The 17,076-nt window shown below is 62.4% G+C and overlaps 2 protein-coding genes across 5 annotated transcripts in view; both read left to right on the forward strand.

The window, feature by feature from the left end:
• Positions 1-7,997, forward strand: part of KDM2A (lysine demethylase 2A) — a 33,784-nt gene extending 25,787 nt beyond the window's left edge. For 2 of the 3 annotated variants that reach the window (XM_054634154.2, XM_077179656.1), the window contains 9 exons: positions 251-334; positions 1,941-2,207; positions 2,321-2,452; positions 2,531-2,620; positions 3,219-3,931; positions 4,878-5,041; positions 5,298-5,456; positions 5,555-5,770; positions 5,872-7,997. In XM_054634154.2, the coding sequence (XP_054490129.2) occupies positions 251-334; positions 1,941-2,207; positions 2,321-2,452; positions 2,531-2,620; positions 3,219-3,931; positions 4,878-5,041; positions 5,298-5,456; positions 5,555-5,770; positions 5,872-6,053 (2,007 nt within the window). In that variant the 3' untranslated portion in view covers positions 6,054-7,997. The remainder of the gene's footprint in view (positions 1-250; positions 335-1,940; positions 2,208-2,320; positions 2,453-2,530; positions 2,621-3,218; positions 3,932-4,877; positions 5,042-5,297; positions 5,457-5,554; positions 5,771-5,871) is intronic. The other variant, XM_077179655.1, reaches the window with a different exon arrangement.
• Positions 7,998-9,473: 1,476 nt separating this feature from the next.
• Positions 9,474-16,734, forward strand: GRK2 (G protein-coupled receptor kinase 2). Of its 2 annotated transcripts, none has more exons than XM_054635150.2 (21): positions 9,474-9,817; positions 10,691-10,767; positions 11,327-11,400; positions 11,628-11,729; positions 11,939-12,013; positions 12,472-12,533; positions 12,731-12,782; positions 12,910-13,001; positions 13,165-13,264; positions 13,344-13,422; positions 13,509-13,639; positions 13,922-14,016; positions 14,094-14,201; positions 14,286-14,352; positions 14,511-14,611; positions 14,702-14,768; positions 14,846-14,941; positions 15,017-15,179; positions 15,258-15,394; positions 15,470-15,580; positions 15,833-16,734. In XM_054635150.2, the coding sequence occupies exons 1-21, from the start codon at positions 9,705-9,707 to the stop codon at positions 15,992-15,994; spliced, it is 2,064 nt and encodes a 687-aa protein (XP_054491125.1). In that variant the 5' UTR covers positions 9,474-9,704; the 3' UTR covers positions 15,995-16,734. The 2 variants fall into 2 exon arrangements, with proteins under 2 accessions (XP_054491125.1, XP_054491124.1); XM_054635149.2 differs by having other exon boundaries at positions 9,475-9,817; positions 15,467-15,580.
• The last annotated feature ends 342 nt before the right edge of the window (positions 16,735-17,076 follow it).

Raw genomic sequence — 17,076 nt, forward strand, 5'->3', positions numbered from 1 at the left:
GGGCTGAAATGCAGTTGATGAAAGCGCTGGTGCAGATCGACTCGACAGAGCTTGTCTGTCTCATGTGGGGAGGAGGGATGGTTGCTGGCGGGCGTGGGGAGAGGAGGGCTCCTTCCCAGCCGCTTTTGAAGCATGCTGGCCTTGGCATCTGGTCAGAACCTGCCTCGCTCGCGGGAGCCGTGTTTCCCTCTGCTCACACCTGTGCTTTTTGTCTCTCTGCTGTGTTCCCCCCCACTTGTCTCTCCATTAGCTGCTGTTGGAAGAATACGCAAACAGCGACCCCAAACTGGCACTTACAGGCGTCCCCATCGTCCAGTGGCCCAAGAGAGATAAGGTAGGAGCTGCAAGGAGGGGACCCAGATGGGTGTCACATGTTGAGTCATTTGCCAGGCCTGGGGTGTGGTGGCACCGCTTCCATACCCGCCTTGGGAGCAGTGCCAAAGTGGGATGTGGGGTGCAGCCACCTCCACAGCACTGCGGGCAAACCCAGAGATCTCCCACTGTGCCGGTTATCCCTGCTCCGCTGATGGGTGCTAACCAGATCAGCCTTGGCTGCTCCATGTTCTCCAGCCCTTTGGTTGTGCTTGGTGAACAGGGAGCCTTGTTGTGGGAGGAAGGGATGATGCTGCTCTCTGGATTGATAGGGAGAACCCTGGATGGCCTGAGGAATGTTGTGTGTCAGGGAAGGCCTCACTGTGGTAGGGGTGGGTGAGCTGTGGGGTTCATGGTCGAGAGCAGTCCAGCCCCTCACTGTGAGGTGAGCATGTCCCTTGTGTCCCTGTCCCTGTTCTAGGATTGGGTCTTACAACACCAAGCAAGGCAGCTCTCTCCCGGGAGTTTCTCCATGGGGATAGCAGCCAGCTCTTCAGCAATGGGACCTTTCCATGCATCCCTGCCCTTCCCTGTCCAGCTGTGCTCATAGCCCAGGGCCCACAGCTGAGCTGCAGCCCAGGCTGAGCTCACTGGGCAGATGGAGGCACGGAGCAGCCGGACTTCCCCTCTGCAGGCTGCCTTCCTGTGGCCTGCCAGGATGGCTCCCAGAGGTCACTTCTTCCTTCCTGCCAGGAGATGGGCTCACAGGCAGGCTATGGGAAAAGCAGGACCCCATCACCCTGGGAAGGGTGGGTAACACCCTGTTAGGGAATCTGGAGACAAGTGAGCCTCTCGGATTGCCCTTTGGAAGTGGCTCTCTCTGCTTGCCTGCCCTGCCCAGGGGATCCAGAGTGATCCTTGGTGCAACATAAGCATCTTGGGCAGCTCTTCTGGGAGAAGTGACCTGGAGATGTGTGCATGCTTTGGGTACAGCACTCAGAGGCTTGGCACATCTGCAACCCCATCCTTGGGAGCCTGCCCTTCCCCAAGCCCATCAGCTGTGCTGCACTGCCCAGCATGGCCAATCCCAGAAGGATGCTGCAGCCAGCAGATTTCCTGTCAGGGCTGATGGGATGCAGGGTGACAGCTGGAGAGCTGTGCTGTGCTACCTGCACTGTAAACAGGGAGGGTGTGGGTGTTCCCAGTGTGCCTTGAGCTTGGGAAAGAGTGACCAGAGCTGTCCCCTTGTGCAGTTGGCAGAGTGACACAGAAAGGACAGCCTGGGTGGACCTTGTCATTCCTTGCTTTGGTAGAAAAGCATGGATGCTGTGGGATGCTTTTGGGACTCAGCAGCCCTTTCCAGACCCATTTGAGCCCTAGCAGGGGGTGAGAGGAAAGGGAGCTCTGGGTGTGGGGTGGTGTGAGGGGTTAGGGAGTGTGCTCCAGGAGAAGTGGCAGGTCAGCACTGATCCAGGCACCTTTGGCTGTGGAGCGCTGAGGGAGCAGAGCCGCTCTCTGGCGCAATATCTGCAGTGGCAGCGCGGGATCCAGGGATCAGAGCCTTCCAGATCCCAGCGGAACGCAGCGCTTCCCTCTCCTCACCCAGTTCCCTCTCTCCCTGCCGCCAGCTAAAGCTCCAGGCCCGGCTGCGGGTGCGCCTGCCCACCATCCCCATCACCAAGCCGCACACCATGAAGCCAGCACCACGCCCCACTCCCGTCAGGTCCACGGTGTCTCCCATCGTGTCGGGCGCCCGGCGGAGGCGGGTGCGGTGCCGGAAATGCAAGGCCTGCATGCAGGGCGAGTGTGGCATGTGCCACTACTGCAGGGACATGAAGAAGTTTGGCGGGCCCGGCCGCATGAAGCAGTCCTGTGTCCTCCGGCAGTGCTTGGCGGTGAGTCCAAGTTGGATTCCTGGGGGATAGCTGGTTGCTTCTCCATGGTTCAGGTAGCAGGGGAGGAGGGCTGTCCCACCATGCCCTGGTGTCAGCCCTGCTTTCCTTTGTAGCCCAGGTTGCCTCACTCGGTCACGTGTGCACTTTGCGGGGAGGTGGATCAGAACGAGGACTCGCAGGACTTTGAGAAGAAGCTCATGGAGTGCTGTGTGTGCAACGAGATCGTTCACCCTGGCTGTCTGCAGGTGAGCAGGGCACGTGCTGGACAAAGGGGGGCTCTGCTGTGGGGCTGGGCTGCTGCTGACCCCCTCCTCTCATTGCAGATGGATGGGGAAGGGCTGCTCAATGATGAGCTCCCCAACTGCTGGGAGTGCCCCAAGTGCTACCAGGGTGATGATGCAGAGAAGGGCCAGGTAAGGAGCAAGGCAAGGATCTGTGTTCTCCATCCCTCCCACTGCATCCTGCCAATGATATGTTCAACCAGCATGGGCTGGGGGAGCAGTGATCAGTGAGAATGAGAATCATGGGGGTGCAGCACTTGAGGGCCTGGGCACATCCTGCTGCAATGACATCCTGAGCTATTCCACTGTAAGAAACACTGGACTGTTAGGCACAGAGTGGATGCTACCCCCAACCTCAAAGGACACCCCTTTTGAGAAGGGGTTAGGATAATGCTTGTTGCTGGTGTGGGTGGACTCTGGTCCTCCTGGTACTTAGATGAGCTGTGAGGAAAAAATTACTTACTGTGAGGGTGGTGAAACCCTGGCAGAGATTGACCAAAGAAGCTGTGGATGCCTCATCCCTGGAAGTGTTCAAGGCTAGGTTGGATTGGGCTTGGAGCAACCTGATCTAGTGGAAGGTGTCCCTACCTAACCCAAACCATTCTATGATTTCACTGGGCACTGCTGGTGCAGATTCTGCCAGCACCGTGGTGTTTCCCTGGGGAAGAAGAGAAGGAAAAGCCTTCCCCAGGCCTCATTCCCGCTAACCAGCCGCCCCCGTTCCCTGCAGAAGCGGAAGGTGGAGGAGAGCGATGACGACACGGCACAAGCCAAGGTGCTGCGGCCCCTGCGGAGCTGCGAGGAGCCCCTGACCCCCCCGCCCAACTCGCCCACCCCGATGCTGCAGCTGATCCACGACCCCGCGTCCCCCCGCGGGGTGGTGACACGCTCGTCCCCGGGCGCCGGGCCCAGCGAGCACCACAGCGCCAGCCGGGACGAGCGCTTCAAGCGCCGGCAGCTGCTGCGGCTCCAGGCCACGGAGAGAACCATGGTGCGGGAGAAGGAGAACAACCCCAGCGGCAAGAAGGAGCTGTCAGAGGTGGAGAAGGCCAAGCTGCACGGCTCCTACCTCACCGTGACACTCCAGCGCCCCACCAAAGATGTCCACGGCACTTCGATTGTCCCCAAGCTCCAAGCCATCACGGCCTCCTCGGCCAACCTGCAGCACTCTCCGCGCGTGGTCGTGCGCCACGCACCCGCCAGGATGCCCCTGCGGAGCGGGGGTGACGAGGAGGCGGCTGCTGAGGAAGAGGAGGAGGAAGAAGAGGAGGAGGACGAGAACGCGGAGGAGGGGGGGGCGGCGCGGCTGAACGGGCGTGGGGGCCGGGCGCAGGAGGGCGAGGAGAGCTGCGTGCAGCGCGAGGTGTGGATGTCCGTGTTCCGCTACCTCACCCGCAGGGAGCTCTGCGAGTGCATGCGGGTGTGCAAGACCTGGTACAAGTGGTGAGTGTGGGGACACGTCCTGGGGCTGAGGCTACATCTGTGGCGGACACCCAGAGGGAGTGGGGGAAGGATGTCACCTTTAGTGCCCTCCTGTCACTCCCAGAGCCGGGCAGTGTCATTGTAGCCAGCCCTGCTGCCTCTGCCGTGTGTGTACCCATCTCTGTTGTTCCTTTCTGCCTTCCTGCTGTCCCCTGCCATGTCCTTGTGAGGTGCCAGTGCCCTTCCCTCGCCCATCACGCTGATGGTGCTTGCCCTTCCTGGCCTCCCTTGCTGCCTCGCCTCCCAGCAGGCAGGGAAGGCAGGCTGAGGCGGGATGGCTTTGCTGGCTGGAAACGCCTCGGGGGACAGCAGGCCCAAAGAAGACAATGCTGGCACCAGGACAGCTGTGCATGGAGGGCTTGGGAACAGACGGGAATGGAAACTGGGAGGTTTCTAACAGCTGAGCAGCAGGGATTGCCTGCTTTGATCAGCAGCTGGTGGCAGTGGTGTGGTGGAGGAGTGTCCCCTCGCCTGCACCTTCAGGGACTCAGCTAAGCTGCCATCAGGTCCTGGCTCTCCACAAACTCCCATGCGAGAGGAAGAGTTTGCTCCTGGCAAAGGAGTGAGCTCTGCTGGGGCTGTGGGGTGGGACACACAGCGTTTTGCCTGCTGGGAATAAGGATCCTTAAGATCAGGAGAAACACCAGAGGGGGCAAGCAAGCCTGCAGCTGCAACTTGGAGTTTTATTTTGGGGCAGTAAAACCCTGCTGAGGCTGTGCTGGGTGGCCCAACACCTTCAGCAGCCTCCCATGTTTGGGGAAACCATGGGAACCAGGCGGAACAACCTTGTTCTGTGGCTGAGGCCACGCCAGGGCTGGGCTCCTTCTGGAAGCCAGGCAACCTGCTGGTTGTCTATTATCCCATGGGACTCTTGGGACTCAACTTTCAGCTTTGTCCTTGTCCCCAGGTGCTGTGACAAGAGATTGTGGACAAAGATAGACTTGAGCAGGTGCAAGTCCATCACCCCACAGGCGCTGAGCGGCATCATCAAAAGGCAGCCGGTCAGCCTTGACCTCAGCTGGACCAATATCTCAAAAAAACAGCTTACATGGCTCGTCAACAGGCTGCCAGGTAAGTGTGGGCCAGGGAGGGGTCCCTTCCTCTGCCACCAGCCTGCTCCAAGGCTTCTTGAGGACTGGGTCATGGGGAGAGACACCCCACAGGTCTGGGAACTCCTGGGTGCCTGGGTCCCATCACCCAGCAAGTGTCCCACCCCAGGCAGGGAGGGGACCTGCGTCCTTGTGTGCCTGGAAAAAGATGGTGTAGATCTGGGATGCCTGGGAGCCTACCAAACCTGTCTAACTCGTTACTGCCTCCCTTGTGCCAGGCCTGAAAGACCTCATCCTAGCAGGCTGTTCCTGGTCTGCGGTCTGTGCCCTCAGTACCTCCAGCTGCCCCCTTCTCAGGACCCTCGATCTTCGGTGGGCAGTAGGAATCAAGGACCCTCAGATCCGGGACTTACTCACGCCTCCAACAGACAAACCCAGTAAGCTGCTGCTGCTGCTGCCCTGGGGCTGCCTGGGCTGGGCAAGGCAAGGTCCCCAGGGCAGCCTGTCCACTCTGGTTCTCCCTCTGCCCGCGCAGGTCAGGACAATCGCAGCAAACTCCGCAACATGATCGACTTCCGGCTCGCCGGGCTGGACATCACGGATGCCACGCTGCGCCTGATCATCCGCCATATGCCCCTGCTCTCCCGCCTCGACCTCAGCCACTGCAACCACCTCACGGACCAGTCGGCCAACCTCCTCACCGCCGTGGGCTCCTCCACACGCAACTCCCTCACCGAGCTCAACATGGCAGGTGCGTGCCCTGCTCCAGGTGCCCCCTGGGTTTCCCGCTCCTCCTCATGGTGCTGTTGCTGGAGGCGCCCCCCTCACGCTCCCTGTGCTCTCTGCCCGCAGGCTGCAATAAGCTGACGGACCAGGCCTTGCTGTACCTGCGCCGCATCTCCAACGTCACCCTCATCGACCTGCGGGGTTGCAAACAGATCACCCGCAAAGCCTGTGAGCACTTCATCTCGGACCTGTCCATCAACAGCCTCTACTGCCTGTCCGATGAGAAGCTGATCCAAAAAATCAGCTAGAGACCCTCCCCGGGGCAGACTGAGGAGAAGGAAAAGAGCCCATCCCGCCCCTCTCGGAGAGCCCCTCCTCCACCTCCCCCCCTTGCCCTGCGTGTCCTGCCGCTGCCTCCCACCTGACTCGGCAGGCAGGGCCGGCGCTGGCCTCGCTCCGCTGTCCTTCCTCCTCCTCCTTCCCCGGGACTTCTGCCGAGGAAGATGTCCCGCCAGGCTGGCCAGTACCAGAGGAGGAACGGGCACATGGCAGGGAGCCTCACCCCGGAGGCTGGCCGCTCCTGAGGCGGGGGCTGTAACAGAGGCCTCTGTGCAGAGAAATGGGGCACCCTCTTCCCCCAGCTTTTCCCCTCGTCCCCGTCGTCTCCTTGCCTTGAAACACTTGTCACTTCCCCGGTAGCACAAAGCTTGAGGGTCGAGGTCTCTCCGAGCAAGTGGGAGCAGAGCCAGAGCACCCCGTCCCCCTCTGTGCCACCACCAGCTCGGCGCTTCCCTGCGCTCTTCCCCCCTTTTCCCTTTCCCTTCGCCTTCCCCTCGACTGGCTGCAGGGACTGCTATCCATGCCCCTCCTCCTCCCACACATCCGGGCGGTTCTTTGAGCACCCAGGGCAGGAGCCCCGTGGCCGGGGGTGTCCTGGGAGCAGGGGCTGGGGGATAACTCGTCTGTCCGAGGGGATGGAGCAGGGGAGAACCCACAGGTACACCAGAGCTCAGGGAGGACTCGGGAAGCATCAGCCAGGGGTGAGTGAGCGCGGGGCGGGGACAGGAGCTGCCTCCTCTTCCTGCCCAGCTCCCGGCACCACGAAGCACTCTGGGGCCGGAGGGGCGAGGGCTGCTCCGCGGCCTGGGACCGAACTGGCATCGTCCTCTCCTTCCCCCCCACCCCCTTTTCGCTGCCGATTTTCCTTTGCAATGAATGGTTGGTCCAAAGAACCTCTCTCTAGGGCAGCAGAGAGCTTTTTGCACTTTAAAAAAAAACAACAAAAAAAAAAGACAAAAAAACAAAACAACAAAAAAAAAAAAAGACAAGGAAAAAAAAAAAGAAAGGAAAAAAGGTTGTAATCTTCTTTTTCTGGGTCACTATTTTATTTCCCTCCCTGTCCTGCCTGTGCCTGGACACTCCCCCTCTCTGTCCCCCCGGTGTCAGCGCCCTGCTCTCTCCCTGGCAGCGTACCGATAGCACAATCCGGGGTGTCCCCTCCGTGCCACCACCGGTCCCCAGCCCCGCAGGGGTCCCCGGGGAGCAGCCCGCACCCCCCTGCTGCTTCAGAAGCAATAAAGGAGGAGAGGCGGCCCGCGGGGTCTGTCCCCGCAGGGGGACACCAGGGGACAATCCCGCAGTGCCTGTGACAAGGGGCAGTGCGGCCGAAGCGGAGCCGGAGGGCTCGGAGCAGGAAACCCCCCCAGGCGAGAGGAGGAGCCTTCGGCCTCGGCCGCTCTCGGCGGTGGCTCCCGGGAAAAGACATCGGAAGAATTAAAGCTTTTCGTTTTCCTTTGGATTCCTTTTGAGTTTTGCAACGCGAAAGAAAAATTTCCAGAGCTGGGGTTGAGAGGGGCGAGGTGCTCCCTCCTCCGCGGGGACAGCACCCCCTTCCCGCCGTGTCCCCGCCCTCCAGCCGCAGAGACTCCGGCGTGCGACCCTCCTCACCACCCCGGCGTGGTGCAAATCCACGAGGAAGAAAAAAAGAGAATTATATATAATAAAAATCACTTAGTGATTTAAAACCAACCCAGCCTGCTCCCTAAAGACAACTCCTGCAAGCAAAGTCACTTGTTTAAGGGTTTGGTTGTGGTTTTGTTTTGTTTCGATCCCCCCTTTCCCTCCCTTCCTCCTTCCCTCCCTTCCCCGGAGAAATATTGTAAATATCTATTTTTTTGTTGGCGATTTAGAGTCCATCTCTGATGTTTGTGCTTTAAAATTAAATGTAAGCATTAAGGGTAAAAGCAAACCAAGTCTTGCGCTCTCTCAGCTGGGGGTTCTTGGCTGGGGCAGAGGGAGGGCACCTACTTGACAAGTGGGTTTGGTTTTCTTTATTTTTCCTTTTTTTTTTGTATTTGGGAGGTTTTGCTTCCTGAGCCTTCTCCCATGCTGGATTTTTAGAGAGGCTCTTTGTTCATACCATATTAGCACCAGGCTGGGCGAGCTGTTGTGTGGAGAGGGAAAACCCCAACCTCCCACGGGAAATAATTTGTTTCTTGGGGGTGGATTTTTGGAATTAAAAAAAAAAAAAAAAAAAAGAAAGAAAGAAAAAAAAAAACAAAGTACCAACAAAAATCCCTGAGTGTGAGCTCTGCCCATTTGTCTGTGAGGGAAGTGGAGGGGACAGGCCAGGGCTGGGACCTCCTGTGTCCCTCCCCTGTCCCCAGCACTGTGGCTTTCTCAGCTGCTCGAGAAGAAACTCAGGCACCGTCGGTGGTGGCAGCTGTCCCTGTGTCCCATCACCTCCTGCCAGGGCCCCAGGTCCTCAGAGGCCTGTGGGGCTCTTGCTCTCCACATCCCTTGGGAAACCTGTCCTCACCAGGAGATTCCTGGGCCACCAGGGTGACATTTAGTGTCCCCACCCTGCAGGGATGTCACGGCCCAGGTCCCCGCGGTGGCTGGGCTGTGACATTTGCATGGGGAGGCACACGGCAGGTGACATCATCCTCCACAGGTGGCTGAGGCCACTATCACCCTCCCTGTGCCCTGGTCCCCAAGTGCCATCACGTGCCTCCCCCGGTGATGCAGCAGAGCCAAGCAAATCTCGGCGCTCTGACCCCCTGCCTGTCCCCTCCAGGTGTCCCCTCATGGCCCTGGGGACAGGGACCCTGCACACGGCGTCATACCCACTGCCATGCATAGCACATGTGGTCACACACACATGTGGTGTGGAATGACACACACGACATCACGCACACACAGAGCCACTGTCACACACACCCGTGGCATCTCTCACACAGTGTCACACACACAAGGGTGGTGTCACACCCCCAGGCTGGCACACACAGCTGGTGGCACATGGGCATCCAGTGCCACGCATCCTGTGTCACATCCCCGTGTAACACACATAGAGTGTCACACACACACATACCCAGTGCCACACACACACACTCTGTGTCACACACACACACACAGTGTCGCACATACACACAGTGTCACCCACACAACCAGTGTCACACACACACACACCCAGTGTCACACACCCCATGTCACACACACACCCACTGTCACACACACACACCCAGTGTCACACACCCCATGTCACACACACACCCAGTGTCACACACACACCCCCAGTGTCACACACCCAGTGTCACACCCAGTGTCACACACACACACACACACGCAGTGTCACACAAACGGCCAGTGCCACAGCCGATGGGTGTCACGGCCCCTCCCGGGCGGGCGTGGCAGCGCTGCTGTCCCCGCCCAGCCCCGCTGTCCCCGCCCCGCGCCCCGGTGCGGCCGCGCCCCGTTCCGCGCTCCGCTCCCGCCGCTCCGGGCGCTGCCGCCGCCCGCGTCCCGGGGCCGCCGAGCCCCTCCCGGCCGCTCCCCGCTCCTCCGCCCGGCTCCTCTCCGGCCCCGTTCCGCTTCCGGGCGCGGTTCCGCTTCCGGGGCCGGCGGGTCGGGTCGGGCCGGGGCCGGTGCGGCGCCGGCGGCGGGGCCGGCGGCGGGGCACGATGGCGGACCTGGAGGCGGTGCTGGCGGACGTGAGTTACCTGATGGCCATGGAGAAGAGCCGCGCCGCGCCCGCCGCCCGCGCCAGCAAGAGGATCGTCCTGCCCGAGCCCAGGTGAGGCCCCGCCGCTGCCCCTCCGCTTGTCCGCCCGTCCGTCTGTCCGTCTGTCCGTCTGCCACCCCCGGTCCCTCGGTCACCCCTTCCCGGTACCGCTCGCACGCGCCCGCGGGTCACGAACACCTCCCGCACACGTGTGTGCCGGTCACACCTGGCCTGACACACGGACATGGGCACACACGGATATGGACACACAGACATGGACGCACACGGACATGGACACACACGGATATGGGCACACAAGGATACGGACACACGCGGATATGGACACGGACATGGACACACAAGTGTCACGCCTGTTGCACAGACACACGGACATGGACACGCACACACGGAAATGGACACGGACATGGACACACAAGATGTCACGCCTGTTGCACAGACAGACACACGGACATGGACACATACACACACACACACTTCCTGCCTGACACAGGGACGCACAAACACAGACACACGGACACGCACACATCCTGCTGTCCCACCCAGCTGTGTGTCCCTTCTGTGGCTGCCGTGTCACACCCATGTGTACACACACACACACACTCACACACACACCTGTACCCAGGTGTGCCGAGGGTCACAGTCCGCTCTCCCCCGCGCCAGACCCCGGTGCCCTCCTGTGCCTTCACTGCCAGGCACCTGTGAGGCTTTTTTGGGGGTGACACTTGTCCCCACCCTCCTTTGGGCCCCGGTGCATGGGACACGCTGTGATCCTGGCACCCACAACGTGCCCCACTGGGGTGGGGACACACAGGATGGCAGGACATGCGTGCCACCAGGGCTTGGGGACACGGGAGGAGCAGGAGAGGAGGGTGGGGAGCAGGGGTCCATCGGGGGCACGGCTGAGCCCCTCCCGTGTGTCCCCAGCATCCGCAGCGTCATGCAGAAGTACCTGGAGGACCGGGGAGAGGTGACATTTGACAAGATCTTCACGCAGAAGATCGGTGAGCTGGGGACACGGGGGCTGTGGGGGACACGAGGGGACACCTGGGCCAGCAGCCACAAGCCCAGGGGTAAGCGTGGGTGGGCTGGGGACAGCACTGGTGGCCACCGTGACAGCAAGAGTGGCCCTGGGGATGGCAGGGGGGGTGTGGGGCCAGGCTGGGCAGGGGTGCCGGGGGGCTGCGCCACGTTCCCCACCCTGTGTCCCCTGTCCTGTCACTTCCCCCCACACCAGCACAAACCGTCCGGGGCAGGAAGCGCCTCTCACTTCCTCCTGCTGCTCCGGCGGTTTCCGGGCACGTCCGCCCTGCTCCGTGTGCCCGCCCGTGCCCCTGCCCCCACCGTGCCCCACGGCAGCCCCTCACTGCCCCGGGGTGCTGCTCCCCACGCCAGCTGGGGCCCTGTCACCCTGTCACCCTGCCACGTCCTCACCGGTCCCTGCTTGGCACTTCCCCAAGCCTGGCACTGGGGTGGCAGCAGGGCTGGGCAGGCCCGGGGGATGTCCCCATGTCCTTTGTCCTGGGGGCTGTCACCTCTCACGCTGTGGCTCTGTCCCTGCAGGCTATCTGCTTTTCCGGGATTTCGCCTTCAACCAGGCCGAGGAGGCCAAGCCCCTGATGGAATTTTACGAGGAGGTGAGACAGGGAAACCCAGGGACAGCCCCCTGTGTGCACCAGCAGTGGGGTTGGTACCTCCTTGGACACGGTGCCAAGGGCACCACCCGAGGTGATGGTGCCCAGGGAGCTGGGAGACACTGTCTGAGGGGATGGGATAACCCCTCCCATGGGACCTGGCACCCAGAGGGGCCACAATTCTCAGTGTTCCACGTGCCCCTGTGCCACTGGAGCTGTGCCCTCTCCAGATCAAGAAGTACGAGAAGCTGGACTCGGAGGAGGAGCGAGCCGCCCGCAGCCGCCACATCTTCGACCATTACATCATGAAGGAGCTGCTGGCCTGCTCCCACGTGAGTGCCCTGGGCAGCAGGGTGGGAGGGGTGTCCCCACCGTGCCCACAGTGTCCTCAGGGGCAGCCCCACACCCCCCACAGGCTCCGTCCTGGGAGCCACATCCCAGCCCTGTGGATGGGGGTTCCTCTGTGGATTCCTGCCTGGTGCAGCCCTGCCTGGCCGCTGTCCCTTCTGCCCGAGGTGACACGGTCCTGTCCCCCTCACAGCCCTTCTCCAAGAGCGCCACGGAGCACGTCCAGAGCCGCCTGAGCAAGAAGCAGGTGCCCCCAGATCTCTTCCAGGTGGGCATCACCTGGGACAGGGAAGGGGTCCTTGCCACCTGTAACACTCAGAGGGTTAATCCTTAGAGGGGGCTGGGGGTGACAGGAGTCCCTGAAAGTGGAAGGGGGGTGTCCCAGGAGGAATGGGGACGCCGAGGGATGGTGAGAAGGTCCCCAGAATGTTGGGATTGAGGGGGAATTGCTTGTAGTCCCCATGGGGTGATGGGAGACTGGGGGCTGGAGGTAGCAGGGGGCCCTCAGAGGGAGGTGACTGGGACCCTGGATGTCACCCTAGGGGTCCCCAGGGCTGTGATGTTGGGGTTCCCAGAGAGTGAGGTGGCAGAAGCATCCCCAGGGGCCTGAAAGTGGCAGTGGGGGGATGTGAAATCCCAGGGGTGGAGGAGACCCCACGTAATGATGGGATCAGGGTGACCTGGGTGGCCCTGGGGACCCAGCACTGAGCCCTGTGTCCTCCCCAGCCCTACATTGAGGAGATCTGCCAGAACCTGCGTGGGGGCATCTTCCAGAAATTCATTGAGAGGTGAGCTGGGAGGAAATTCCCATGCAGATTGGGGTGTCCCATCCCACTGTGTCGCAGCCCACACTGGGAACTCGGGGGTCTCTTCCTTTCCCAAGTGTCCTGGGGGGTGCTCCCTATCTGCAGACAAATCCAGGGAGTCTTTGAGGGCCGTGTTTCTCCGGGATCTCCACTCTTGCCCCCTCTGCTCTTCCTTGCAGTGACAAGTTCACACGGTTCTGCCAGTGGAAGAACGTGGAGCTGAACATCCATGTGAGCAGGAACCCCTGCCCCTCACCTCCCAGGGAGCAGGATGTGCTTCCAGGGAGCCTCTGTGTCCCTCACCTGGGAAAACTGGGGCAGGGCTCGGTGTCCAGGCTCACGATAGTCTCCTCCTCAGCTCACCATGAACGACTTCAGCGTTCACCGAATCATCGGCCGCGGCGGCTTCGGGGAGGTCTACGGCTGCCGGAAAGCGGACACGGGCAAAATGTAACGGGAATGCCCTGGCACCCAGGGGCCTGCCTGGGGTTTGGGGTGCTGGGGGGGCCCAGTGGCTTTGCTGTGGTGGCACATGTTGGGGGGCTGTCATGGCTGTGGGTGCTGGCCCTGCTGTGGGGACACGGTGGCTGCAGGGACTCCGTGTCCCCCCCAGGTACGCCATGAAGTGCTTGGACAAGAAACGCATCAAGATGAAGCAGGGCGAGACGCTGGCCCTCAACGAGCGCATCATGCTGTCCCTCGTCAGCACTGGGGTGAGGGGACACGGGTGCTGGGCTGGGGACAGGGTGGCAGGGGAGAGGGATGGGGAGGGTGACCCTGTGTCTCCACCAGGACTGCCCATTCATCGTGTGCATGTCCTACGCCTTCCACACACCCGACAAGCTCAGCTTCATCCTCGACCTCATGAATGGTGAGACCCCGGCCCTGAGCCACTCCCGGGGCACAGAGCCCCCTGCCACAGCTGCTCCAGGTGACAGCCAGTCCCTGTCCCCACAGGGGGGGACCTGCACTATCACCTGTCCCAGCATGGAGTCTTCTCGGAGGCGGAGATGAGGTTCTATGCGGCCGAGATCATCCTGGGCCTGGAGCACATGCACAGCCGCTTCGTGGTGTACCGTGACCTCAAGGTGACTGTCCCCACCTGCAGGACATCCCCAGGACATCCCTTTAGCACCCCCTGCACCGCCCTGTGGGCACCCACAGTGTCACAAACCCTGCCCTCAGAACAAGGTGGGAGTGCCCAGAGGGCACCCTCAGCTCTAATGGACACCCCCAACAGCAAAATCCATTGGTGCCCTGAGACTTTGGGGGCACTCCGACACCCCCAAATCCCAGAGAGCCCCCCAGTCTCACCACCCCATACCCACGGGCCACTCTGGGGCTCAGGGTGTCCCTCGGTGTCCCCGCAGCCAGCAAACATCCTCCTGGACGAGTTCGGCCACGTCCGCATCTCCGACCTGGGCCTGGCCTGCGACTTCTCCAAGAAGAAGCCCCACGCCAGCGTGTGAGTGTGCCCACACCCCTGCCCGCCCTGCCCCCACGCCCGGGGCGGCCCCTGACCCCCCTGTGCCCCCTCCCCAGGGGCACCCACGGGTACATGGCGCCGGAGGTGCTGCAGAAGGGGGTGGCCTACGACAGCAGCGCCGACTGGTTCTCGCTGGGCTGCATGCTCTTCAAGCTGCTCCGGGGGTGAGTGTGGGCTCAGCTGGGCACAGCTGGACACAGCTGGGCACAGCTGGGCACTGCTGAGCCCCCTCTCCCTCCACGCCACAGGCACAGCCCGTTCCGGCAGCACAAGACGAAGGACAAGCACGAGATTGACCGGATGACCCTCACTATGGTGGGTGGGGGCACTGAGGGGGCTGTGGGCAGGACGTGGGAGGCACACGGGGTGTCAGGGACAGCCAGTCTTTGCCTGGAGCACGTGTTTGTGCCCAGCTGTGTGTCACCGTGTGTCCCTGTCCCCGCTCAGCAGTGATCTCATGGAATCTCCCACAGGCCGTGGAGCTGCCGGACTCCTTCTCCCCGGAGCTGCGCTCCCTGCTCGAGGGGCTGCTGCAGCGGGATGTCAACCGGCGCCTGGGCTGCATGGGCCGAGGGTGAGTGTCCCCAGGCCCCCAGGGGATGGGACAAGGTGTGCTGGCATAGTCCCCCTGCGGCCACGCTCACCTGCCCTCCTCCTTCCGCAGGGCGCAGGAGGTGAAGGAAGAGCCCTTCTTCAAGGGCCTGGACTGGCAGATGGTGTTCCTGCAGAAGGTGAGGGGTGTGTGCCCATGGCTGGGGACAGGGACAAGGACACAAGCCACCCCTCTGACCCCCCCTGCTGCCCACAGTACCCACCACCTCTCGTCCCACCCCGCGGTGAGGTGAATGCAGCCGACGCCTTTGACATCGGCTCCTTTGACGAGGAGGACACCAAGGGCATCAAGGTACCGGGCCCAGGGGCTGAGCGTGAGGGTGTGGGGTGACCCACAGCCCTCACCCCAACATCCCACCCTGCCCAGCTGCTGGAGAGTGACCAGGAGCTGTACCGCAACTTCCCGCTCACCATCTCGGAGCGCTGGCAGCAGGAGGTCACCGAGACCGTCTTCGACGCTGTCAACGCCGACACCGACAAGCTGGAGGCCCGCAAGAAGGCCAAGAACAAGCAGCTGGGCCACGAGGAGGGTGAGTGGGACTGGGACCCCCGCCCTGAACCACCCCTGGCCCCATCCCAGTGCTGATCCCGCCTGCCTGTGATCCCAGAGTACGCCATGGGCAAGGACTGCATCATGCACGGCTACATGGCCAAGCTGGGCAACCCCTTCCTGACGCAGTGGCAGCGCCGCTACTTCTACCTCTTCCCCAACCGCCTGGAGTGGCGCGGGGAGGGCGAGTCACCGGTAAGGGGGGCACAGCACCGGAGGGCAGGGCTGGGGGGCGCCCGGGGGACCGGGCTGAGCCTGTTCCCCCAGCAGTCCCTGCTCACCATGGAGGAGATCGACTCGGTGGAGGAGACGCAGGTGAAGGAGCGCAAGTGCATCCTGCTCCGCATCCGTGGGGGCAAGCAGTTCGTGCTGCAGTGCGACGTGAGTGCGTCCCCCTGTCCCCCTGGCTGCTGGCCATCCCCCCTGCTGCCTGCTAGCCATCCCCCCTGCTCCTGCTAGCCATCCCCCCAGCTGGCTAATAGCCACCTCTTGCTGGCCACTTGCATGTTTAGTCCTCCCAGGGCATCAGCACTGAAAACATGGGGCAACCCCACAGCCCTGGCACCGTGGGGTGGCCCAGCCACGCTGTGCCCTGCCCTGTCCCCGCTCCTGACCCAGTTGCCTGCCCCGCAGAGCGACCCCGAGCTGGTGCAGTGGCGGAAGGAGCTGCGGGAGGCGCAGCGCCAGGCGCAGCAGCTGCTGCAGCGGGTGCCCCGCATGCAGAACAAGCCGCGCTCGCCCGTGGTGGAGCTCAGCAAAGTGCCCTTCATCCAGCGCTCCCACAACGGGCTCTGACCCCTCCCCACGCCCCCTTCCCCCGTTCCCACCCCACCTCTAATTTATTGGGTTGGGTTCCCGCGTGTCCCCCGCTCTCCGTGTGCCCGGGGGCTGCGGGGAGGGGACGCGCCCGGTGCCGGTGTCACCCAGGGGCGCGGTGACACCGCGGGCACGTGGCCTGGCACCTTCTCCCCGGCGTGCCCCCCGGCCCTGCAGGAACTCTCCGGCTCAGATGAAGGCAGCCCCCGTCCCTCCCGCCTGCTCCCCAGTGCCGTGCGTGCCAGAGGGGCCGGCGGGGTCCCCAGCCGGCATGTCCCCCCCTCCCTGCGTGGCTGTGCCCGTCCCGTGGGTGGCACCCCCTCGTGTGTGTGTGTGGCTGTGTGTGAGTGAGCGTGTGCCCAGGGGGGACCCCCTGTAAATACTGTGCCACGGGTCCCCTGAGCCCCCCGCTCTGCCACTGCCCCTCCTGCCCCGCCCCAGGGCACCCCCAGCCCCCTGCCCTCCCTCCTGAGGGGAAAGGAGCGGGTGGGACCCCCTTAAACCAGCCATGGGTGGGCACAGGGGTGCCCCCTGCCCCCCCGACCCCAGCAGCATCTGTAAATATTAGTCTCTGGTCGCTCTGCTCCCGGGGCTGGGGGGGCACTGGGCAGGGGGGGCATGGGGCAGGGCAGGGGCAATGGGTGAGTGAGGTTTTCATGAGCAGAGATGTGAGAATGCCAAAAAAAAAAGAGTTTTTATAATAAAAAGATCGAAAAATACCATCCAGCTCCAGCTCACTGTGGGAGGGAGAGATGGCTCCACGCCCGCTGAGGGTGGTCTGGAGTCCTTGTCACCTCCTGTGGTGTGGGAGATTCCTGATTGTCCCCCTGTGGACACACCAGCACTTTGGGGACATACCGGAGCATCCCCAAGCCCCACAGGATGGGGATCCCGAGCCAGCGTGGGCTGCTGGAGGTTGTGTCCCCCATTGCTGCTCTGTCCCCACGGATGATCTTGGCTGTCACTTGTCACCAGGCAGTGCAGGTGCCACCTCTCCTGCCCACACCCTGCCTGCAGGCAGTGTGTCAGGGCGCGGTGCAGCTGGGCTGGTGCTCCAGCAT

Source organism: Agelaius phoeniceus, chromosome 6 (assembly GCF_051311805.1).
Source record: "Agelaius phoeniceus isolate bAgePho1 chromosome 6, bAgePho1.hap1, whole genome shotgun sequence".
Classification (NCBI taxonomy): domain Eukaryota; kingdom Metazoa; phylum Chordata; class Aves; order Passeriformes; family Icteridae; genus Agelaius; species Agelaius phoeniceus.